Raw genomic sequence first — 24,882 nt, forward strand, 5'->3', positions numbered from 1 at the left:
TTGCGAATTGGCCGCCACATTTCTCCTGCTTCCATTTCAGGCTGCAAGCTAGAACCCACCGTTCCAGCGGATCGAGATTCTTTCGACTGCTCATTCCATCAACAGGATCACGCACCTATCCTCCTGGTTTTGTGTAGTCGGCGTTGAGCAAGAGGGACAGGTTCTGGCCCGACAGACCACCCGAAACTCTCCCACAGAGGAGAATGTTGTTTATTGACTCTCCTGACACCATGCAGTTCAGTCTCCTGATGGTGGTTGGGTGGGCTCGTCTTTCAGGCCTAGCCCCCCTCTTCCAGGCCTGCACTCATGAGGAGCCTCTGCTACTACATCTCGTGTCCTTCCAGAGCCTTCTCAAGGGGACAAGGGGTGGAGCCAGCTTTTTCTAGCTGCAGTGTAAACTCTACTTAAGGCTTTTGTCATGGCGCTCCTGGGCATCTGGGCAGGACATGCCAAAAAGGAGACTTGGGGGTCAGACAGAGCTCCTGAGAGTCTGGCCGATGGTGTTGTCACGAACTCCCAGGATGAAGAAATGGACACATGGCACCTCCAAATGTTCCCTCAAAGAGGGAACATTAATAACCTTCCTTTGCGCTTAATGTGGTGACCGGAAGAGACTGGACTACAGAGGATGTTACGATAGGGCCAGCAGCTCATTTCCAACACGTGTCTGTTTCATTTCTAAGTCAGGCTCTAGAAGGGGCATGACCTGCCTCTGTGATACTCCTGGACAACACGAGACCCCAGATTGCCCCGAGGTTCTGCAAACCAGACTCAGTCTTCTCCCCAAGTGCCATGGGTTGAGGAGGGAGCAGGTGTCAGTGCCAGAGGTGACCTGGGCCCTGACCTTGAGATAAGCCCTTGCCCCTGGCCTTGGAGAGCACAGGTAGCCAAGGAGGCTGTGAGTAATGAGGAAGAGGATGCTGGGTACCCTCAAGGGGAGGTCTGGCCTGAGCCAGAAGATGCTGTCCTCCTAATCGACAAAGAGACCGACGGGTCTGGAGAACACGGTGACCCTCTTGTTTCAAGGGGACTCACCTGGCCATGCAGAGAGTGCATGGCCTGCCCAGGGGGCCTGGGCTGCAGGGACTGAAGTCTTCAGCTGACCTGAATCCTTCCTAAGCAAGTCCTTCTGGAGAGTCTATTCAGTACGGGGTTGCTTCCTTTAGAAGTTCACCCTGTAACAGCAGACCAGAGTGCAGCCATCTCCATGTGCCCGGGCCCCTGCCGTCCTGACTCCGAATACTTCTGACCAAGCTGCCTGTCCTGAAATACCTGCTGCCTCTGGGGTGTGGCCGTGCCCAGGCGCCCATGCTGAAAGCTGCACCTGGCCTGCAGTCGTTACCACAGGGACACTAGACGCTTTGCTGAAAACCCCACATGCTCCCTGTGGCCTCTCTTCAGGCTGCACACCATCCTTAATGCTCGGCAAGGCTCACGAAGATGTTCCCAGGGACGTGCCACTCACCCAAGAGACCCCTCCCCTTCCCAGTCACCCCACCCCTTCCTTGCCCGCTTCACTCACCTCCATGCACGCACAGAATTTCAGCTTGGGGACTCTCCCATCTATTCTTAAATCACATTCACTTGCAGACTCTCTGGCTGATATAGAATGTCTTATCTTTACACGTTTTGAAATCTGCTTTCCTCAAGTCTAGGGAAACATTTACGGAGAATACTTTGTACCCTGGGTTCTGTGCTTGAGCCTGGGGCCAGGGTGGAGGCGGAGAATATGAGGGTGAATAAAATACAACTTCTATGTTGGGGTGACAGACTCATGACCAGGAAATATGGGCCAGCCTGAAGGGACCCCCAACTGAGCCTGGCTGGGGAGCCCGGGAGCCTCCCAGAGAGGATGACCATTGAGCCACGTCTTTTTTTTTTTAAGTTTATTTATTTTTGAGAGAGAGAGAGAGAAAGAGACAGAAGCAGAGCATGAGTGGGGAAGGGACAGAATCCGAAGTAGCCTCCAGGCTCTGAGCTCTCAACACAGAGACCAATATGGGGATTGAACTCATGAACCGTGAGATCATGGCCTGAGCCAAGTGGGATGCTTAACCGACTAAGCCACCCAGGCGCCCCCCCCATTGAGCCAAGTCTTGAAGGATGAACAGAAATGGGGTGAAAGCAAAGGATGAGATACAGCAGGGGCACCATGTGGGCAGGGACAGGACAGAGCATGTGCAAGATGAGAGCAGAGCACTGTGAGAACCACCGGGGGGGGGGGGGACCGAGGGCTCTGGCGGCGCCTGGGGAGACAAGTTAAGGAATTCGCTTTCATCCTGAGGCTGGAGAAGGAGCCATGGGAGGGTTTGAAGCCAAGGGGTCACATGGTCTGATCCGCGTTTTCGATGGTCCATTCTGGAGAAATGCTCAGGAGGTGGGATGCAGTTGAGTGGCTGGATGCAGGAATGAGGGAGAAGGGATGGTTTTGTGGCTTGGGGTATGTGGTGGTGGAAATTCTCTGGACACCTGAGGCCAGAGAGAAGGGGAACCAGTCGGCTGTTTTCCCTGACAGCTGGGCACCCCCTCCTGTTTCCAGCAGGTGGCGCATGAGGCAGCCGGCAGGCCGCACCTAGCGTCCTCAGGCTCTATGGGCCCTACTGCTTTCGGAAGGGCAGAACCCCTTTCCTTGCCCACCTCTCCCCCCCCCCCTTAACCTCAGGGCTGTGGGGCCCTGGGGACCATCAAGCTCCTGAGGACTGTGACTCAGGGGTAGGAAAGTGACCCCAGGAAGTATTCCCGAGGTAACTAGGGACAGCTTATCCCAGATCAACCAAAGAATTTCCAGGGAGAGCAGAGGGTCCCAGTGGGTAGCAGGAGGAAGGGACGTGCAGGCGTGCCAGAAACGCGTGAGTAAAAGGAGGGGGTGGGGCAGGACTACCCTTGAACCCCTTTCCACCCTTCTGGAAGCCCAGCAGCTCTTAGAGGCGGCTGCGGAGTCCTCCCTGCTGTCCAACCAGCCCGCCCAGCCCCAACACAGCCACTTGCTCTGCACCCCTCCCCCAAGGAATCAATTACAGCAGCATTTTTGGTGTTTCTGCCAGGTGCCCTCCAGGTGGGGCTGACCCAGTCCCTCCAATGAAAGACTGTTCCATCAGGATCCGGCTCAGGAAGGAGACTCCTGGCTTGGTCACTGACTCAGGAAAATCCCTTCTTTGGAGTCTCACTTTGTCCATCTGTCAAACTGGTAGATTCAGTATCTTTATCAACCCTCCTGCCCCTAGGCCAAAAAAGAGGCTTGGTGTGTTTTATTTTTTCTTGGAGAAATCTCACCTTCAACGTGCAGGGCTTTCATTACAGACACTTAATGAAAACAACAGCAGTAGAAACTCACGGCTTAACTGCGATAGTTGGGAAGAGAGAGAAAGGGGGAGACCGGACGAGGCGGGGACGGGGCTGTTTATGTCCCAAAGTCCCTGGGGTTCCCTGACCTCCTGGGAAACTGGGGTCTAAACTCCTTTGCCACCAGTGCACTCAAGTCAGGGAATACCAAAAACAAAACCAAAAACAAAACCAAACCCTAAGTGGAGTTCACGGCACCGTAGTGGATTATAGGAAGCTAGGAAAGGGCTATTTCTGGGCCAGTGCTGGCCCGCAGAGAGTTCTTCCACACAGCTCACGCTGGAGGAGAGGAGGAGGGGGAAGGCTCTGGGGAGACCAGCCCTTCCTCCAGGCAGCCTCCAGGGGGGCCATGGTGCCCCCAGCGCAGGTACTGCGCTCAAATGAGTGGGATGGGAAGAGTGAGGGCTGGGCACAGCCCGAGTTTGGCTGGCTTGCACGGTCACAGGGCAGAGTGGCCAGGGGACTCCCTCCAGAGGTTGGGGTTGGGCCTCCAGGGGCAGTACCGGTCCTGGAGCCTCCCTGGACCCCAGGAGCCAGCACCCCCCCCCCCCACTTTCCTCATTGCAGCCCTGATCCTCATCTCTGAGTCACCCTTTGATGAGGTTCCGTTTCCTGTCTGCACCCCGTTATTAAGTGGACCATTCCTTCTAGACTGTGTACTCGTTACTGCTCTGAGAAAACCATAGACGCAGCCATAGGAAGGGTAAGGGTTCTGTCGCAGGCCCAGCCCTGACTCAAATTTAAGTTACTTCTTTACTGTGGACCCCGCCCACCATGAACAGCCCCAAATCTCTACACCCCTCACCCACCTGGCAAATCAGGGAGGGCAGAGCTGGAAGGGCAGGGCAGGAGACCTTGGGGAGGGGTCACAGGGGTGGCGGCCCCAGCCCCAGCCCCTCCCTCCAGGGCTCCCGCTGGGGAAGAGGGCTGCCATGGGCACTCACAAACTTCTATCACTTCTTTGAACACGATGAACACATGTTGACTGCACAGAAATTAGGAAGTACAAATGGGCAGAAAAGGATTATAAATCGCCGAGATTCTACCTGGAGATGATCCAGTGTTTCATACCCTCACTCTACCTACTGTTTTGTAAGCAGCTGTTTGCACTTTTTAATGCATTGTATCTTTAAGGTCAAAAGAGCCATTTCCACATCATTTTCTTTAATGACTGCCCTGTGTGTCTTGTGAGATGCTCGATTCACCATTTCCTTGGTGGTGGCGGCCATCGGCCATCGGGATTGTTTCTGTATCGTGAATAACACTGCCGGATGTTTCTGTATCGTGAATAACACTGCCAGAAACATCCCCCAACCATTTAGCAATACTTCCCCACAACCTGCTCAGCTCCAGGCACCCTCTGGGTATTGGGCATACAGCCACTTACAAAACAGAGACCTGTGTAGACACATCTCTGGCCATATCCTTGATTAGTTCTTTTGGCTGCTGACTGGATGGGGGCATTGCTGGGCCAAAGGGCACACCTTAGCTGGGACTCACCCTCCCGAAGGATGGCGCCTGTCCCAGTGGCTCCTCTGAGAGCCACTCTGGGGCAAAGCCTGGTGGCCTCTCTGCTCCAGATCGGCCTGGCAGCAGGCGCAAGCATGACCCCAGGGGACAGAGCAGGCCCCAGAGGAAGCTGGGGGGAGGAGCCCGGTTCCTGGGTCTGTGCCGCCGTTCCCGCCACCCCTTTGGGCCAGCGCTTCGCTGGGTGGCTGTTTTCCCAGCCCCAGCCTGGGCTCTTGGGTCTGGGTTATGGAATACAATTTTTGAAACTGGGTCACCCCCAACAATCCAGAGCTAGTGAAGTGTCTCCCCTTCCCAGCTCGGAGGCAGCCCTCCTACGAGGATTTGGGGAGGGGAGAAGACGCCCTGGCTCCCACCCCAGGACGCTGGGGGCGGGTCCGGGCCAGGCCCTGCCCCCCTCCCCAAGGCCTCCGCCCCTGCCCTTCCAGCGCTGCGGGCGGGCGCCCAGGTAGCTCGGGAGCCCAAACCTGTCGGGCCGGTTTTGAGAGCCGCGGGGACACGGGCTGGTGAAGGATGCACGACCTGCCCCGCGCTCCGTTCGCACCCCCGGCCGCCTGAGCCCCGTCCTGCCTGCCCCGCAGTCCCCCGACCGACCCCATGACGCGCGTACCCGGCCTCCTGGCGCCCCTGCTTGGCCTGGGGCTGGGGCTGGGGCTGGGGCTGATCCTGAGCTCGCTGGGGGCAGGGGCCGCGGACTGCAGGTCCTTCGGCCGCGCAGAGCGCCTGGTGTTCGCCCCGGCGGCCAGGGTCCGTTGGCTGGCTCCTCGCGACCGCCCGCCGGGGCCCCTGAACCCCCTGTACGGCACCGTGCGCCGCTTCCTCTCCGTGGTGCAGTTCAACCCCTTCCCCGCCGGTGAGTGCGCCCCTCCCTCGGGCGGGCCTCGGAGGTAGTGGGTTCCCCCTCGACCGCGGGGCGCGCCTACCCCGTCAGCGGGCAGTTGGAGGGCAGGGTCCCCAGCCTTCCTTCCCAGAAGTCCCCGGGGGCCCACGGGCATCACCTGGAAATCTTGCTGCGTGACCTTGGGCAAGCCCTTTTTCCTCTCTGAGCCTCAGTCTCTCTGTCCTCAAATAGAAGAAATTACATTAGAAGTCCTCAAAGACCTGGCTAAGATTTTCTCTGGGTCTAGGGGTGCTAGGGGTTGGGAGGACAGGAGGGGCTGCAGGGCCCCTCCCAGCCTGTCCCTAGCCTCTTGAGGGGATGGGCTGCTAGGCCGGGCCCCTTCTCTGCTTTAACCAGGCTTCCGGCTTCTCCACCGCTGGGCCCACCTGTCGGGTTCTGGAGGAGGGGTCGGCCGGGCCTCCTCTCAGCCACTCCCACCTTTGGCAGCCCTCCCTCCTCCGGAGGCCGGGGCATGAATGCACAGGGCTTCTCCTAGGGTGCCATGGCGGTGGGAGGAGCCCTTCCAGAGAGCCCACCTTGGCCTGGCAGTGAGGGTGGACACAGGCGCAGGGCAGTTGCTGTCCTCAAACGCCCAGTTTGACTCTTTCCTTAGAGTTGGTAAAGACCTTGCTGAATGAGCCGTCCTCCGTGAAGGTGGATGAGGTGAGCCCTGGGGGGCGGGGGTGGGGGGTGCGGAGAGCAGTGTGGGGTGAGCATGAGGGGCAGAAGTAGAAAGGCCTCCTCAGCTCAGGCCACCTTGCTGGGTGTCCCTCAGGGTGGGGGTCTCCGGCATCCCCTCCCCCCCTTCCATTCACGCTGTAATCCGCGGGCCTAATTTCCAACCGCAGCTCTGCCATTAACTGGTCCTGGGGTTTTGCAGTGAGCAAACCTTGACTTCAGTTTCCTCCTCTACGAGATGGTAAATAACAACAAGGACACCACGCACTTTGCATGGGTTGGAGGAGACGTGTGCAAAGTGCCCGCTGTGGGCGCATCCCCTCGCCTTCTGGTTTCCCTGTGCGGTCAGACCGGAAGCCGCCGCGTTGGGAGGGTCAGGACAACCCCTCACCCCTGCCCCCTTGCCCAGGTGGTGCGGTATGAGGCTGGCTACGTGGTGTGTGCTGTGATCGCGGGCCTCTACCTCCTCCTGGTGCCCATCGCCGGGCTCTGTTTCTGTTGCTGCCGCTGCCGCCGGCGCTGTGGGGGCCGCGTGAAGACGGAGCACAAGGCCATGGCTTGTGAGCGAGGCACCCTCATGGCCTTCCTGCTGCTGACCACCCTCGTGCTACTGTGAGGGGCGCCCAGGCCAGGTGGGAGGTGTGGGCTGAGGCCCAAAGTGCTCGTGGGCATCCAGCAAGCCCCTGCTTCCTCCCCCATCCTTGCAGCATTGGTGTGGTCTGTGCCTTTGTCACCAACCAGCGCATGCATGAGCAGATGGCCCCCGGGGTGGAGGCCGTGCCGGAGACTCTGCTCAGCCTCCGGGGCCTGGTCTCCGATGTCCCCCAGGTCAGTGCCCAGTAACCCCTCACCCTCAGGAGCCTGCCTGAGCACCAGCCCCAGGCGGACAGAGTAGAGTGGGACCTGCCAATTAGAAAGGGTGCCCCTTTCAACACGCGCCTGACTGCCCCCTGCTGGAGAGTTGTTATAATACATAAGTGCACCCAGGGCATCCTCAGGATGGCCACCCAGCTGTGTGGGGAGTCCCGGGAGGGCTAGGGAAGGGACAAGAGGGGGCTGTCAGGTGACAGGGAAGAGCAGCCTCATGACCCTGTGTTTGCCTAGGAGCTGCAGGCCGTGGCACAGCAGTTCTCCCTTCCCCAGAAGCGAGTCTTGGAGGAACTGGATGGTGAGGGTTATAGCTGGCTGACAGGCTGGCCTGCCTCTGGGTCCCCCTGCTCAGGCCTGCCTTGGGGACCCTCTCACCCCTTCATCCTGGGCTCCACCTGGGCACACCCTTGAAGAGACAGGGATTGGGCCCAGCTGGGAAGCACAGTATTCACCGCGTGACAGGACCAAGAAGCCAGGACCTCCCCTGCAGAGCCCAGTGCAGGGCCTGGGGAGGCTGGCTGGATGGGTGAAGAGGGCCCCTCGGCTTCTGGGGGCCAGCCCTGCAGATGACCCTGTGCTCCCCAGGTGTCGGCAAGAGCATTGGGAGCACGATCTACACCCAGCTCAAGAGCACCGTGTATGAAGTGCTGACCTCAGTGAACAGCCTGGGCCAGGGTGAGTGGGCCCAGTGTCCTGGGTGGCTGCCTCTTAGGGGCAGGCCCCACCCTCGCTCAGCCTTGGATTTCTCTCCCCGCCTCAGCAAGCCCGACCCCTGACTTTCTGATGGCTGTATCCTGGGATCCCTCCTGGCATCCCTGCCCACAACCTGGCTAAATGTGCCCCAGGGCAGTTTCCATTAAAACTGCGGAAGTTAATGACCCACATCCCTTTGGCTGGGGGGAGGGGGGGGGAGATGTTCTGTGCCAATAACAGTGGAGACTGCTCAGTCCAGAGCGGTGTCTCTCAGCCCTGCAGCTCTCTATGGATCACCTCCAAGCCCTGAATGCCACCTTGGTGGAGCTGCGGGAGGGCCAGCGGGACCTGGAGCCAGCTGTCCGGGAGCGCCGGGAGCACCTCCTCACCCTGCTGCAGGAGCCTGCCTGCCGGGACTGCACAGAGGCCCAGAGCCGAGCCCGTGCCCTGGAGCTGGGAGCTGACTTTGACCAGGTGCAGGCCCAGGACAGGGCCGCTTGAAACGGGGGTGGGGGCGCTGCTCTGCCTGCTGCTCTAGGAATCCCTGGATGCTTCCTGAGGCAGACTCCTGATCCCTTTCCTCGGCGGCTCCTCCCCTCTCCAAGGATTGACGATGGTCATCCTGGCAACGGGGGCAAGAGCTTTCCTGGGCCACACGCCGTACTGTGAGCTTCGTCTGTATTAGCTCCTTGAGTTCTCCCTGCCACCTGGGGAGGTGTTCCCCATTTGCACACAGGGACACTGAGGGTTCCTCCCATCCTCCCTCAGGGACCCCCCTCAGGCCTCTCTATGGACTTTGTCATACCACCACCACCCTATTTCAGGTGTCCCCAGTGGACGATGTCCTGCATCGGCTGAAGGGTGTCCCAGAGGCCAACTTCTCCAGCATGGTCCAGGAGGTGAGTGCCTGCCCAGTCTACCTGACTTCCCCATCACCTGGGAGCTCACAAGTGAGGGATCTCGTTTTCCCCCTTTGGGGTGGGAACCCAGCTGAACCTAAGACTTGGGTCAAATCAGGGCCTTACCTCCCATAAGGCTCCCTGGGCTGGAGGCTCATGATGCCGGTTCTCAAGTGCACGCTCTCTGATGGGGGAGGCTGGCCTGGAACTCAGAAGGAAGAGCTGGGCCCCTCAAGGTGGGGGGGAGCGGGGGGGGGGGGCAAGGGAGAGAGGACAGAAGCTGAGCCCTGGAGGTACAACCCGTCGTGCAGATGGGCTGTGGGGGAGGGTGCGGCATGAGTCAGCACCTGTGACCCAGGGCCTGGAAAATGCCAGAGTTGGGGAAATGGTGAGTCACCTGTGCTGGGCGGCTGGCGCGGAAGTTCCCGGGAGGAAGAAAATGGGAGCTGAGGCTAGGAAGAGTAGGTTGGGGCTGGACTGTTGGGACCTGGGCCTGGCATGCGTAGGATGGATGGAAGAGAAGAGCGGATGGCTGGGAGGCCGCCGCAGTCTCGGCAAGAGAGGTGGGGAGAGCAAGGAGGGGTCTTCCAGGAGCAATGTTTTGGGGAGCTGAGTCAGGCCGGGCTGAAGGAGGAGAGAAGAAGCCATTGGCCAAGAGAACAAGGGGAAGCCTGTTTTCTCATTTCCTGAGCTGGGAGCACTAAGAGGGATGCCCCGCCTCTGGGCCTGGTGATGTCAAGGGTCCCTGAAGCTGGGACAGCAGGTGGGACGTGGGAGGCACAGGCCTTTTGTTCTGGCAGGAGAACAGCACCTTCAACGCACTCCCACTCCTGGCAGCTTTGCAGACGGCCAACGTGGTCAAAGGTGAGGCCCTGTCCAGGGGCCACCCCCGCCAGAGACTTGTCGAGAGGAGGAGGGCGGCGGTGGGGGTAGGGTGGAAGGGGAAGGCTGTCCTCCATCTGGGCCTGGTCAGAGAGTGGGCCCTCTCCGCGGGTCCCACACGTTCTTCCTGCCCCTCCCACGAGTCTCTGCTGCTTTGGGCAGAGCTGAAGAAGGTGATAGCCCAGAAGCCTGAAGGGCTGAGGACACTGGCCGAAGAGTTCCCAGGCTGGGAGGCAGCCTCTCGCTGGAGCCAGGCGCTGGAGGAGGTGGAACAGAGTAGCCGCCCCTACCTGAAGGAGGTGCAGAGATATGAGAAATACAGGTGCCTGGGAGTCCATGGGGTGGGGATGGGATAGGCAGCCCAGCCTCTCAGCCACCGTGGGCCTGATTTTGAGCCCCCATCAACCCCTGGCTGCACTAAGCGTCTGCCTCCATTTAAGCCAAGACCCCTTACTCCTCGGGCCTCTGTCTCCACCTTGGCTGTGTGCCCTTGGGATCTGAGCCTGGGGACCCCGTAGGAGCAGTGGGGCCCCACCCAGCCCCTAGGTCCTATGCCAGCCCATCCTGGTGCCTCCCTTGTCAGTGACACCGCACCCTCTCTGCGGCAGGTGGATTTTGGGCTGCGTGTTGTGCTCTGCAGTCCTGCTTGTGGTGGTCTGTAATCTGCTGGGCCTCAACCTCGGCATCTGGGGGCTGGCTGCCAGGGAGGACCCCGGCCACTCGGAAGCCAAGGGCGAGGCTGGAGCCCGCTTCCTCATGATGTAAGAAGGGCTGGGGAGAGGGGAAGGGTCTTTCCCACTGGGCTGCCCAGATTCCTCTCATGCCCATGGACAGCTCCTAGTGTGGCTACAGAAGCAAGTCCTGGGGATCAAGAGGCTGAGCTCTACCTCTGCCTCTGGCACCGATTCACTGGATGGCTCCGGACAAATTATTCACCCACCTGGGCCTCCGTGTCCTCATCTGTATACAAGGGTGGACTAGAGCGGGAATGGCAAATAAGAAGCATTTCCCCCTTCCACACCAGTGGCAACTATAGTAACCAGCGGGCTCCCTTTCCCACTGAGTCGAACGTAGCCTCAGAGTCCCTCTTAACCCAGTATCTAGGTAGTACTACCAATAGGAGGTGGCACCCGAGGTAGAATCTGCCTGACCCAAGGGGCGAGTGGAGGCTGAAGTGCAGCCTTTGTTCTATTCTCCAAGCCTCAAACCCTGGCTTGGGGCTGTGCCTGTCCCCCAGAGAAGCCCTACAGCGCAGCACTGGTCCTGTTCAACCCTTCTAAGTTGCGGCCCTTGCAGGTGGCTCTGTTGAGGGCTGAGCTCTGGAGCCGGTCTCCTCCATGTGCCTTAGTCTCAGAGGCGGGCAGTCCTGTCTCTTCCAGCGAAGCAGCTACCTTCTCCTCTAGGTTGCTAGGGCCAGCCAGGACACCCATGATGAGGGGAGTGGGGGAAGGGGGAGGGGAACAGCCAGCAGTTCTGAGCTCTCCCCGCTGGCCCAGGAGGCTGAGCCCTCAAAGGGCTCTGCCCTGGGGCCGACTCGCTGACCACGCTGGCCCCCGGATGTGGCGGGACAGAGGGCGTGGTCCAGTGCAGCTGGCCTCTCTCTCCCACTCAACCCTGTCCCTCTGCCTTCCCCCAGGGGTGTGGGCTTCAGCTTCCTCCTTGCCGCACCCCTCATCCTCCTTGTTTTCGCCACCTTCCTGGTGGGCGGCAATGTGCAGACGCTGGTGTGCCGGAGCTGGGAGAGCAGAGAGCTCTACAAGGTGAGCCTGCCGTGTTCTGCAGCCCGGAGGGAGGTGGAGGGGGATGAGGGCAGAGCAAGGGGTTAGAACGAAGTGGGAGCCAGAGGGGGAAAGGGGAGGGAGGGACAGGAGGATGGCTGGAGATGGCCAAGGAAAGGTAGGAAATGACCAGTGGAAAAGGGGTGAGAGAGAGCAAACCCATGAGTCCCTGGAATAATGCCCAGGCCCCAGGGCAGGCATCCCAGGGGCTGCACCCAGACCCGAGTCTGTCTGTTCTCCTAATACTGAGTCTGCAAACCGGAAATCCTGGTTCTCCAGTGCTTCTAGCAGGTGAGCCAAGGTGCTGGCCCAGAGAAGTTTCCCTGCAAGGAGTTAACGGCCCAGGGGTGATTTGAGTTAGAGGCAGGTTCGGGCTGCAGTCACAGGGTCGTGGTCTCTTCTGTGCCAAGGTGGCATGGGACCAGGCTCTAGGGGAGCTGGGATGGCCTTGCCCTCAGCCCGTTTCAGGCCCATGCCTCTTTGCCCCTTTTCCAGTTTGCAGACACCCCAGGGAACTTGCCCCCATCCATGAACTTGTCTCAGCTTCTTGGCCTGAAGAAGAACATCAGCATCCTCCTGGCCTATCAGTGAGTGGGATGCTTAGGCTGGGGGACAGGGTGTGAGGAGCCGCTGAGGTGGGGGATGTCAGCCCCCACCTGCTGTCCTTTTCTCTTGTCTTCGATGCCCATTACTTCTCCCCAGGCAGTGCAAGGAAGGGGCCGCGCTCTGGAGCGTCCTGCAGCTCAATGACTCCTATGACCTGGAGAAGCACCTGAATATCAGCCAGGTGAGGGAACCTCCCGGAGGGTTGTGGGGATTCTTTCCTGCGGAACCCCTTCCTCTGGCCTTGCCTCTGTGGTAGGCCCACCTTATTGAACTTGAGAAGTCTGCAGGAGCAATCGAGGTGCCTCAGGGGCAGAGGCCCCAGGTGAAAGCTCAGAGCCTGACCCAGGGCGAGAGCCCAGGGAGGCTTCTAGGGTGTGTGGGTGGATGGATGAGGGCCTGGAGGCCATGACCGGCTCTGAGTGCTGTGCTCGGGGAAGAAGTGAACACAGCTGAGGTTGTAGTAGGAAAGGATAAGGAGAGTGGATGAGAGGGCTAAGGTGTGCGTGTCCTGGCTGAGGACAGGCATGGGTTGGGACACTGCAGCCAGTAGTGGGGTGGTTGAGAATGGGGTATGACAGTGAAAATGACGGTGTTGATGAAGTTGGGTGTCCCTGGGGGAGGGCTCACACAGCCAGTAGGTGGGCAGGGTTTGAGCTCTGCCCTTCAAGCCTGTTCCGTTAACCACTGGACTTTGCCAGAGCTTGGTGTATAGAAACCATATCCATACTGGCAAGAGACAATTCTAGGACAGAGAGAAGGAATGGCTGCTTCACCGGAGGGGATGTATTTTGAGAATGTCGTTTTCCTAAGGGTGTACAGAAGCTGTAACATATTCCTTCCTTACCTCTGTCTGCACTTAAGTGAGGTGGGGAGAGCCGCCTGGACTCCCAAGGCCCCTGGGGAGCCTTTCCCAAGCATGTCCTGGGAAACCCCTTTGTCTCCCCCCCGCCTCTCCCCCTGACCCACACTCCTACCATGCTAACTCCTGATTCCTCCTCCTCTCCAGAAACCCTTCCAACTCCTCTTAAATCCACCAGCCCTTCTCAACCCACAGCGTAGCATAGCCAAATGGTTCAGATTTCAGTTCCAACTCCGTGTCTGAAAGTGTAATCTTGCGTACTTGGCACACTGCCTTAGCTGCCTCCCCTTTCTGCATCCCTGGCAGACGAAAGGTCCACAGAGCAGCCACATCCCAATGTGAGGCCAGAGCTACTGCCCCATGGATGAAGGCTGGCCAGGGAGGACTGCAGCAGGGGACCCGGGCAGAAGGTGCCCCTGCTCTGCTAGCTGGACGTCATGGTTCTCAGGGGAGGTTCCAGCTCACAGAATAGTGTGGACGAGCTTCAGGTTCAAAGGGACGGGGCAGTCCTTCAGGGCCATGTGCAACACACCAAATGTGACCTTAAGAGCACTTGTCTTCAAAGGAGATAAGAACGAGCTGATGATGCAGAAATAAATATGACAAGGTGTGCTTTCCAGGGCACCAGGAGGGCTCTGCTCGCCTTCAAGCCTCTCCTGTGTACCTGTCTGTTATGCTATACCTGTCAGGTATACCCTTGTGCTTGAAACACTGCCATAGGACCCCCGCCTCTTCAAGGATTAGAGGGAAGCAGTGTGGCAGGATAGGGAGGGGTGAGCGGGGCTGGGTTCTGTTAGCTAACTTGCTATGAAATCTTGGGCAAGTGAATGTTCCTCTCTAACCTCAGTTTCTCATCTCGTTAACCATCGGGGCTGAATTTCATGCCCAGTCTCTTCTAGCAATGGTTGAAAAATGCCAAGAGTCCCCTTTTGTTTTTTAATGTTTATTTATTTTGAGAGAGAGAGAGAGAGAGAGCACTCAAGCAAGCAGGGAAGGACCAGAGAGAGAGGGAGAGACAGAATCCCAAGCAGGCTCTACACCGTCAGGGTGAGCCTGACATGGGGCTTAAACTCACGAACTGTGAGCTGAAGTCAAGAGTCAGACACTTAACCGACTGAACCACCCAGGTGCCCTCAAGAGTCCCCTTAAACTGTGGTCTCTCTTGGAAATGTGATTGTGTTTCCCCACTCATTCACTCATTTGTACGCACTCAACAAACTTGTACTGTGCCTGCCACATGTGAGCCTCTGCTCTACACTGAGGGGCTGGTACAGAATGGGCAGACAAGTTGCCACTCTCCTGGAGCTGATGGCAATAAACAAGCCCACAAATAATTTCAGAACAACAGACACTTTGAAGACCTTAACAAGGGTGATGTGATAAGGTTGGGCCAGGGAAGCTATTTCATATTGGGTTGCCAGAGGGTCTGTTTTCTGTCCGTGAGCCAGATAGATGCAGAGGAGAGCTAGGTCTTGGTGGGGGTGGGTTGGAGTAGGGACAGGTGGGAAGCAGAGGCCTCCTGGGAGACTGTCTGGGGCTAGGAGTAGCCAAGGTGGGGGCCTTGGATATCCAGAAGGAGGGCCCTGAGGGCTTGGGGACCCCTCACCTAGGATAGCAGCTCTGGGGTCCTGGTTCAGCAACTGGGCACACCCTCACCCTGTCCCCCACCCCCTCAGTACACCACCAAGCTGCAGCAGGAATTGCAGAACCTTAAAATAGACATGAAGAATCTGGACCTGCTGAGCCCAGCCGCCCACCGGGACCTGGAAGCCCTGCAGAGCAGTGGGCTGGAGAACATCCACTATTCCACCTTCCTTGATCAGGTCAGCAGGAAGCACCTCAGTCCAGACCATGGAAGAACAGAGGGGCTTGCAGAGGAGCTGGGGTGGGGGGTGGTGTATTGTCTCATCACAGCCCTCCATGTTCCCTTCACCTCTCCACACGTCCCTGGGGCCTCTTCCTGTTGGGGGTGTCTGCACACCATGTGCCTCAAGCCTGTCCTGGAGCCACCGTCTGGGCTGGGCCGGAAGGAACGTGCTCCCACCCAGCAGCGTGTGTCGCTGTTCATGGTCCTGAACCCACTGCTGTGGACAGTATGCAGGTGGGAGGAGGCCTCTTCGATGGGTTACACCAGAGGGCGCCTCATTTTTTCCCCTTCTATCCTAATGGGAAATGCCTGATTTATTTTACAGTTTCAGGTCAAACCCACTGTGACCAACGTGTCACGATAGATTCAGCTCGTTTGGGGTACTTCTGAATAGACTGTACCCCAGTACAGGGCTGGAGGAGCCATAGTGCATCCCCTCTTGGCTTCTCCTGTCTATCTCCAGATCCAGAAGCCTGTGGTGAACACCAACGTGGAGAAGCTGGCTCAGGAGCTGGAAGGACTGGCCCGGACCCAAGTGAGAAAGACCCGAGACCCCACGGGGCAGGCAGAAGTCAGACAGAGAGAGGCCTGGGAGGAGGGAGATTGTGGGAGGGCTTGGAGGGCATGAAGGCAAGGACAGGGGATTGAGGGCTCCCGCCAGTGACCTTTGAGGCTCTGGATCCCCTGGCTGGGCTTAAGAGCTTGGCAGAGTCGGTTGTGACTCAAGCTCGACCTACCACCAATGGCTGTGTGGCCGTAGGCAGGTCATTCAGCATTTCCAGGCCTCGGTTTCTTCATCTGCAAAGTAGATTATCTTCCACCTCAGATCACATGGAGTAACTGCTCTGACATCACACAGTTGGGCAAGCGTTTCTTAGTGCACACCGCTCAGGGAATCTGCTGGGACAGGTGTGAGGACAATGCGACGGACCAGATATCACGATAGTTACCCTCGAGGAGCTTACACGCTATTGGAAAAAAATAGCATTTTGTATTTATAAGTATTTAAAGCTTCAAGAGTTCTCTTCAAAACATAGACCCCACACCAACTCTGCATGATGGGTAGACAAGGAGTATTCCTGTTTCAGCAGATGCCACTGCAGCTCAGACAACCTCTGTGGCTCTGACTTAGGAGCACCTAGTCAGCTCTGGGTGGACCTAGAACTTGAGCTTAGTGCCCCCAAACCTGGATCAGGCCCAGGAGCTTAAGGTGGCCTCGGTTTTCTGCCTCTGAGCCCAGCACTTTCCACATCTTCTCAGTATGTCTGGCTGAACAGTTGGGTAAAGAATGTGTTGGCGAAGGCTGGGGCCATTCCCAGGCCATTCCCATCCCTGTCTCCCCTCAGGGCAGTTCTGTGCTGGGGCAGCAGCTGCAAGAGGAAGCCCAAGGGCTCAAAAACCTCTATCAGGAGAAGGTCCTCCCCCAGCAGAGCCTTGTGGTAAGCTTGGAGGCCCAGGGAGCCTGGAACCTGGGGAAGAGGAGAGGCAGGGAGGGGTAAAAGAGGAAGGAAGGGCCGGGAACCCTCCTTTTCCACCCATCCCTTCCCTTAACCATCTCTGCTCTCTTCTCCACAGGCCAACCTCAACCTCACTGTCAGGGCCCTGGCATCCTCAGCCCCGAATCTCCAGGTGGCTGCTGGGGAGGGGAGGGGGAGGGGGAGCAGGTGGGCAACAGAGGGAAAAAGGAAGTCAGGGCCTTGTTGGCTTGGGATGTCATCTGCTCTGCCCAGTCCCGCTGGAGGTTGAGGGTAGAGGGTGGGAAGAAATGGGGGTGGATGAGCGGATCCTTAAAGACCACCATCTTTAGCCTCTGTGTCCTTAGGGCCTAACACCCCCCCCCCCGCCCCGCCAAGGTGAGTATGTGTGTTTTACACGTTGAATGAATGAATGGGTGAATGAATGCATAGCATCTCGCTGAACGAGCAGGGCATTAAGTTAAGCCTCTCTTCTCTTCAATCCCCCAGACAGAGACCTCTCGTGTCTTGGACAATGTCACTTACCTAAAAGGACAGCTGCCTACCTGGGCCACCAGTATCTTGAGGAATGTGAGTGGTAGATGGGCAGAGGCAGGGGGGCTGCTTCCTAGTCAGAGATGGGCTGAGGCGCTCAGGCACACGGAGCTTCTCCTCCACCCAGGCTTCTCCATCCCTGTCCCCTCACCGTGGCTCCCAGGAAAGCCAGCTCGGCCTGCCCTGTCCGGCATGGGGCACAGGGTTGCTGGTTCCTGGAACGCTTGCCAGTCCTGGACTCCTCTCTGTCCTGCAGGAAAGTGAGTGTTTCCTGACCCGAGAGATGGGTTACTTCTCCCAGTACGTGGCCTGGGTAAGAGAGGAGGTGAGTGGGGGCTCAAGCTCTCCTGGCCTCAAGCAGGTTCCCAGCACCACCGGCTCTTCACACTGTTACATCCCTCCTCTGCCCCGAGAGCCCCTCGGGGTGCCCTAGGCCTTCAGCATTGAGCCCAAACTCCCAGATCTGCACCCCTGCTTCCTGGCTGGGTTCTGTTCACCCAGCCTCTGCCACAGCCCCTCTTTGAGGCCTGAATGTGAGCTGGGCTGGCCCTGGCTCTCTAGAACATGCCCTCCACACCTTGTCACCATACCCTTCCTCATGCCGGTCCCTTTGTCCAGCTCTCCACGTGCACCTCCTCCTGCAGGCCTGGGCTGACCACAGCCTCTGCAAGCTATCTGGCACCCACACTAGGCAGGTGGGGTCTTGTTCAACCCTGAGTATGTGTGTGTGTGTGCGCACATGTATGCAGTGAGTGTATGTGCGTGCACAGTGCCGGGCACACAGTAGGGGCTTAACAGAGGCTGGTGAATGGGACGGAAAAGATAAGAGTGGAGCAATGAGCCTGTGTCAATGTGTCCTCATCTCTATGTCCCTGCATCCATGTGTCCGTACAAACTGTGCAGTGGCTCCCTACGGGGTCCCTGGACCTAACTCTGTTCCTGTCAACCTCTTTCTCTGAATATGGGGTATACACCTGTGGGTCTGAGTGTCTCTGCATGTACCTGCCTCATGTTGACCCCACAGGTGACTCAGCACATTGCCACCTGCCAGCCTCTCTCCCGAGCCCTGGACAATGGCCGTGTGATCCTGTGTGACATGATCGCTGACCCCTGGGTGAGTGCCTCAAGCTCATCAGGGCTCGTGGACATGGAGGCCCCAATCGGAGGGGCGGCGTGAGCAGGGCACGAGGTGAAGCAGGACTCTTGCCTCCAGGCCTGCCCACCAGCCCTTCCCCTCAGCCCGCACCCCTCATGGAGTCAATGGGAGGACTAAGGGTACAGAGCAGGGTGGGAAGACTTTGCTGCCTAGCCACAGCAAGCTGACCTCACATCCTCTGTTCTAGAATGCCTTCTGGTTCTGCCTGGCATGGTGCACCTTCTTCCTGATCCCCAGCATCATCTTTGCCGTCAAGACCTCCAAATACTTTCGTCCCATTTGGAAACGCCTCAGGTGAGGAGGCTGCCAGGACTGAGGAGGGGACATCAGGGGTCCAGGAAGGCGTCCTTCTAGTTGCTGGGTTCTACCCCCCGGCACACCCCCTCCTGAGGCCTCCCAGGCTGAGGAGGCTCATGCCTAGCCCTGAAGAGTCACACCCTCTGAGGCACTCCAGGTCCAGAAAGTTCTTTCGTATGTCTGCCCACATCCTTCTCGTTGCAAACACATCTACCCAGCCGCTGCTTTTAGGAACTCTTCCTACCCCCTGGAGAGCTTCTGCAGCCGGAAAATCAGGGCTCTGGGCTCGTCCCTGCGTCAGGGCCAAGGGTCTGTGCCTGGGTGCTCACTCACTCTTTCTGCGACGTCACAGCTCCACCAGTTCTGAGGAGACTCAGCTCTTCCGCATCCCCCGGGTCACCTCCCTGAAGCTGTAGGGCCCCAGTAGGTGAGTGTCAGGAGTGGGGGGAAGAAGGGAAAGGAAGGGTGTGGGACCCGGGGTCTCTAGGGCCCAGGAGGGAGGGAATGTTCTGGGACTTGACAGGGTCCGAGTGTTGGATCTGGCCCACCCAGCCTGAGCCCTGCCCGCCCCTGCCCCGGCCTCACCCGTTTGGCTCTTAATCCATAACAGGGATGTTTGCTGGCTGCTCGGTGATGCCTGATGCCGCCTGCCTCCCTCCCCTTTGACTCGGACTGGACCAGAGGACACCGTTGCTCTTGCTCTGAGCCCAGACTGGCATCAGGCTTGGATTGTCCCTCAACTCCAGTTACCTGACCCCATTTTGCCCATTTCTTTCCCACCCCCTTGCTGCTCATGGACCCCTTTTTTCATTCTCAAATGTACACGTGACTTTTGGTGAGCTACAGGAGCCAACAGGTTCTTCCAGGTGTCGAGCCCTTACCCTCCTCGCTGCAATATATTAGCGCCAGGAAGAGCCTGTTCTCCATCTATTGGAACCCCTTCCTCAGCCCCTGGGGTGAGCCGACGAGGCCCCGCCCAACCCCATTCTGTCACCACCTGCCCCGCCCCCTGTCCACTCCTCTCTAAGCTCCTGCTCCTTTTCCTCATCTGACCCGCCCACCTGTCCCAGCTTCACTCTGCTCCAGCTCTTATGTCTTCTCCCCAGGGAAGCCCTTTTCCCCACTTTGTCCCCTCTCTACCTTATCCCGCTACCTTGCTGGTACCCAGGGACCCCCTCCTGCCCAACCAAACTAATCAGGTAAAGCCACCAAGTAGGCCAGGGGCCACTAGGGCTCTGCCTCACAGCTCTCGAGCCCTCCACTGCCCAGGGACCTGGACCCTCCACAGGTCCTGACCTGGATTTCTGGCCCCCCCAGTAGGGCGAAGGAGGTCTGTTTGAAGGCTGAGCCCCTTGTCTGTACCCCAGGTTGGAAATAGTGCTATTTGTCCTGCAGTTCCTCTCTGAGCACTGGTTTTCTAGGAAGGGACTTGGGACCCCAGAAAGTAGCCTCTTCGACAGTCCCCACCCAGCTTTCCCGGAAGAGATCTGGTGGCCACAACAGGATTTTTCCCTGTGGCCCTTACTCCTTCTATCCAATGCATGTGGCCTAGGGTTATCCCTAGTCCATCCCTGTGCCCTCTCTGCATGCTGGATGCTGAGTTCTAGAAACAGGGAAAGGGAGGAGGAGAGAGAAGAGATGGACAAAACCTCAGATCCATGAAAGTGTTCTCACTTCCTAAGCCTTGGCCTTGGATCTTTAACACCAGCTTTCCCAGGCTACAGCCTGGTGTTTGGTGAGTTTTTTTGGAGAGGAGAAGCCAAGGCCTCCTCTGACCATAGACATCCAGGATCACCCCAGCAATCAGCAGGTGGGGAGTGGGACCCACTCTGGGAGCAGGCGGACCTGGGCGCACATCCTGGCTTTAATGCTAGGTGGCCAGGACACCTTGAACATGTTATATGTGTTCCCTAGACCTCAGCTTCTCCATTTGTAAAAGTGGAAAGAGTAGTCACAACCAGCTCCTAGAGCTGTGACATTGCATGGAAAGCCCTTGGCAGGAGTCTGCCACAAAACAAGTGCTCAAATGCTGCTTTTTTTTTTTTTTTTTTTTTTGCCATGACTGTTCTGGGCCAGGGGCCGAGCTGGGTCTTGGCAGGTACAAGGGAGGAGGGAGATGGGTCCCTGTTCAAAGGCGCAAAGCCCCTTAAGATTGTAGTCTGCTGAGTTTTGGAGGGTGTCTATGTTCAATTGCGTCTTACAGAGCAGCAATGGATTGGCTACTCGAAAGTAAGACGGTGCATGCACAACGCGCTGTCATTATTGCAAGCACACTCCAGACAGGCATCCTTGAATGTAGCACAGTTGCTTCTCTTTGGCTTTTCCCCGAAGCTTCTTTGCCTTGTCTCTCATCCGTTGGCCTCTGCAGGGGAACCGTGGCACCCTGCGTGTTAAGAATGAAGTTGATGGGATAAAAATAGAAAGAGGACGATTAAAAATCATTTCTGGTTCTCCAGCAAAGCTCTCTACCTTGTCCTTCACATATGTGGGCATGCTGCACATAGTTATTTTAATAACTCCCTGATACGGATCCTCTTTGAGTCTATTTCTAGCGTCTGTTGTTTCCCTTGGTTCTTGTTAGTTTTGTCTGTCTCCTCACATACGTGGCAATTTTCGACTGAACGCCACCCATTCTATCGGAAAACCTATAGAAAGAATCTGAGGCATAGAATGAAGTTAGTCTACCTCCATGAGGATTACGTTTACATCTGGCGGACGGCTTGGGATTTAGCAAACCACGGTTGTTTTAATCTACTTTCAGGACTGAGATGATTTGCAGTCCCTTGGAGTGCTGGTCTAGTTCCGGCTCATTTGTTTTCTGGGGGTGAATTCCCCTGGGGTCCCAACCCAAAGCATGAAAGAGTTGCCAGGCACCCCCTCCTCTTTGTGGGCCTAGTTTTTACCTCCTTAGTCCCAGAGGCTAACAGCTCTGCTCAGCACCTTTGGAGTGTCTTCTGGGGTCAGTGGTCCTCCCAAGGAGGAAGGAGCCCCAAAGCCACGTGTCTCTGGGTTTCCTTCTTTTCCCAGATCTTGTCTCTGATTCTTTACTCCCTTGTTTGTTCTCTGATACCCCCAATCAAACGTTTTTTTTAGAAAAAGTATATTTTGAGTAGATTTTAAGTTGAGAATTCAGGCCAAATGACCTAGTTCACCCTGATCAGAAGTAGTAGTTCTGCAAAATTAACTGATTCCCGCCGCCCCCCAGCCACGATTTGGGAAAGGCTGCATTTGAATTTAGAATCCAGAAACCTGGACCCAGCCAATGGAACACTGACTGTCCAAAGGAGGTTAGTTTGGAGAATATCACTGTAGGCTCTGGTAACTGGGGATAGGGGTGGCACTCAGCAGGTGACAGACAAAAATAGCCACAGAGAACAATATATTACATATTTTCCCGGTTTTAAGATGCTGGGATCCCAAGCCCCTTTGTGGTCCCATTCTCACTTTTCACGATGTTCCCTGAAGGCGATGGGGACTTTCATCCTTGTTTCACTGTTGAGCAAATGAAGCTCTGGAAAGCTATGTGGCCGACTCAAGGTCTCACAAGCTAAAGCCAGACTTTGGGTTCAGGTCCCCTGATCCTGGTGGCCCTGGAGGTTTCCTTCTGGGCATGCTGCCGGTCCCCATTCCCCAAGGGTGTGTGTGGGAGGGAGGCCCTGTCTCCAAGGAGATTTGATCCAAGTGTCCTTGCTGTCCCTGTGGGGACAGCAGGGATGACAGATGGGAGGCCCTGGGAGTTCTGCCAGATGCTCCAGCCTGGCCATCCCAGAGCACAGGCCCCGTGGGCCACGAGTGCCAGATTCTGCCAAAGAAACGCCACAGGGGCCAGGCCGTCTGAGGTCCCAGGTGGCTGGCCAGGACAGTTTCAGCTGGCTCCAGTGTGCCAAGGACGGGCCACATGGCTAGGGGCCAGCCCAGGCTACCTGAGGGGACAAAGAGAGTTAACATGTACTGAGTTTCTGAGTATGAACTAGGAAGCGTGCTAAGCACTTCACATGCATCGACTCAGATGCAGGCAGTTACTGACCTATTTATGGGTGAGAAAACTAAGGCAGGGAGACTGGGGATGAGCTGAGTAGAGGGGGCACAGCTTAACCCAAGGCATCAACTGATGGTGGCATTTCAGGCGGTATCTGAATTCTCTGGGGTCAACCTGAGGCCCGGCTCCGGGGGACCGTGGCCAGTGTCCCTCCTCTCCACCCTCCCAGAGTCAGGACCTGCTTTTCTCTCCTAGTGCTCAGTCTGCCCAGACCTAAACTCCACGGACTGAACTGGGAGGTCGGTGGCCAGCCTGGCCCACATACCATGCGCTACCGGATTGAAGCCTCTTCCTCCTGGTCCCCCATCCTTCCGTGCACGTCCTGACTGTGCCGCTCCTGGAGCAGTGAGCAGTCACACTCCCCCAGCTTGCAAATGCTGACCAAACACTGCTGTACCCGAGAGGAGAGTGGGGCGTGTGCAGAGATGACCCCACCCCAGCCCTGACCTCCGCCCACGAGTGATGCAGAATTTCGGTGACCCGAACCCTCGCCACACTGAGGACACCCAAGCGTCCATCGCTGAGGTTAGACCGGGGAGATGTTGAGGTGAACTAAGTCCGAGGAGGGTGTGGGACGCCCACCCTTCGCTTCAAGCTTCAGAGAGAGCTTCACGGTGTCCCCTGCAATTTGGGAAATCCAGTGGACTGATGTCTCGCCTCCACCTGCACACTCTAGAGAGCAGAAGACAGGCTGGCTGCTTTGCCCACAGAGCCAAGGAGAGGCTTGCTGGCCCAGGCGACGGACCGTGCGAGGGGGTCAGTGTGGGCTCTCAGGCCAGGTCCCAGGAGGCTGCCTGAGGAGTGAACCGACCAGGGACGAGAGCCCCCTGGGGCCCACATGAGAGCCCAGTCAGGGGGGTGGCCCGGCTCTGGGGCCCCGTGGACTTGCCTGCAGGAGGACAGGTACAGCTTAAACCTCCCAAACCAGAGCGCGGTTCCAGGCCGGCTCCTGTTCCTGCCCAATCACAGCCCCCGCCACCTGCCGACCACGGGTGCCACCCTACCGCCAGGTGAAGTGATGGAGGACCGTGACATCTCCCCACCAAGCAGCTTCCTAGGCCCCCTGGGTTTCCATCCCCCCCGCTGGAGGGTGGGCAGCAGAAGAGATTTCAAGGACCCGTGGAAGACACAAATAAGGTGACGGTAGCTTTGCAATTCCACAGCTGTGCTGGCTCAGCGTCATGGTGACACCCTGAGTGCTGTGGCGACCAGGGGGCAGCCGACGTTTCTTGAACGCCTGTGAGGTGGGGATTCCGCAGGTGTGGCGAGACTCATCTCCACCCAGGGGGGCCTTGCTCACAGACAGAGGCTCTTGGTGGGGTGAGGGCCCAAACCCTGAAACTGTACTGAGGATCTCAATCTCTTTCTCTCTCTCTCTCTCTCTCTCTCTCTCCCTGCACCACCCCCTTGACCAGGGGCCGGCAGAACCAGGGGCCCCCCAAAAAAGGGCCAAGGGAAAAAGATATAGACTGGGGGTTCCATGGAGTCAGGTTGGGAGCGCCCAGGGACGAGGGCTTTGAACTTGGGACTGGAGTGGAGAGAATTGTGAGCAACAACTGAGGAAGGTCCGAAAGACCCCAAGACTCCCGGGCGGAGGTGGGGTGAGTCCCTTACCAAGGTGGGACTGGCCACCTGAAGGTGCTCACCACTGCCTCCTCTCAAACGTAACCCAACGAAGCAGGCTTCCCCAGGGCTTACAATGATCCCTTCCTTTCCCCCTTCCAAATTCCCCCATCCTTGGGTTCCCCCTCCTCCGGGCCAATGTGAAGAAAACCACAGCTGAAATCCGTCAGGCTGAAGTGTCTGCAGCCCACAAGGCGAGGCTGTCTTGCAACCTTTCTTCACCTTTTTTGGGTCTGATACACTGCCAAAGAATCTTTGGAAACTCCCAGACTCCCTCCTGGGGAAAATTTGCCGGTGCCCGATGCCCGCCCGCCCGCGCCTCGGCCCTGCTGAGGCCCAGCGAGGAGCCCTGCTCCTGGACGGTCTCCAGCTCCATTGCCTCCTGCCCTGTCTCATTCCTGCATTGCCCAAAGGTCCAGTGGAGGGACCCAGCTGGAAGGGCCTGGGGCTCCGGAATAGCCCTCAGGGCATGGGGGCGGGAGAGTGGAGGAAGGGGCACACGTGGTCCAAATGAGTGTTGTGTGAGGGACGCATCCTTGCCAGCAGGCAGCTGCAGTGGGAGGTCCCCAAGGCCCGTGGGCATGGGGGCCTGGCAGGGGAGGGCAGCTGTCCTGTTTTGTTGCAGCTCAAAGCTCCTTACCTTGGAAGAAGGCATCCTGAGTAGTGAAAGTTCAGTGGGCGTCCCAGGTAGCATGTGGGTGATTCTGCGGAGGGCTGTGCTGGTCTGGCCAGGGGGCTTCTTTGGTCCAGCCTCCTCACACGATGCCACGGGTAAGGCCAGGCCTACCCTGGACCACGTGGTAGGTGTTTCCTAGCTAATGTGTGAAACATACAAGGCGGGGCGGGATCCACCTGGTCACGTTGGGATGAAAGGAAC

At 57.7% G+C, this 24,882-nt stretch overlaps 1 protein-coding gene across 2 annotated transcripts; it reads left to right on the plus strand.

Annotated features, from left to right (window-relative positions):
* Positions 1-5,316: 5,316 nt before the first annotated feature.
* Positions 5,317-20,803, plus strand: PROM2 (prominin 2). 2 transcript variants are annotated; one of them, XM_003984283.5, is made up of 24 exons: positions 5,317-5,722; positions 6,363-6,412; positions 6,837-7,039; positions 7,135-7,255; positions 7,532-7,595; positions 7,883-7,972; positions 8,265-8,464; positions 8,815-8,889; positions 9,690-9,753; positions 9,934-10,093; positions 10,380-10,532; positions 11,408-11,531; positions 12,045-12,136; positions 12,252-12,336; positions 14,691-14,837; positions 15,345-15,416; positions 16,228-16,320; positions 16,457-16,510; positions 16,846-16,926; positions 17,147-17,215; positions 17,915-18,004; positions 18,234-18,340; positions 18,696-18,770; positions 18,954-20,803. In XM_003984283.5, the coding sequence occupies exons 1-23, from the start codon at positions 5,467-5,469 to the stop codon at positions 18,757-18,759; spliced, it is 2,514 nt and encodes an 837-aa protein (XP_003984332.3). In that variant the 5' UTR covers positions 5,317-5,466; the 3' UTR covers positions 18,760-18,770; positions 18,954-20,803. The 2 variants fall into 2 exon arrangements, with proteins under 2 accessions (XP_003984332.3, XP_044910552.1); XM_045054617.1 differs by lacking the exons at positions 5,317-5,722; positions 6,363-6,412 and adding an exon at positions 6,621-6,668.
* The last annotated feature ends 4,079 nt before the right edge of the window (positions 20,804-24,882 follow it).

This window comes from Felis catus, chromosome A3, assembly GCF_018350175.1.
Source record: "Felis catus isolate Fca126 chromosome A3, F.catus_Fca126_mat1.0, whole genome shotgun sequence".
Lineage (NCBI taxonomy): Eukaryota > Metazoa > Chordata > Mammalia > Carnivora > Felidae > Felis > Felis catus.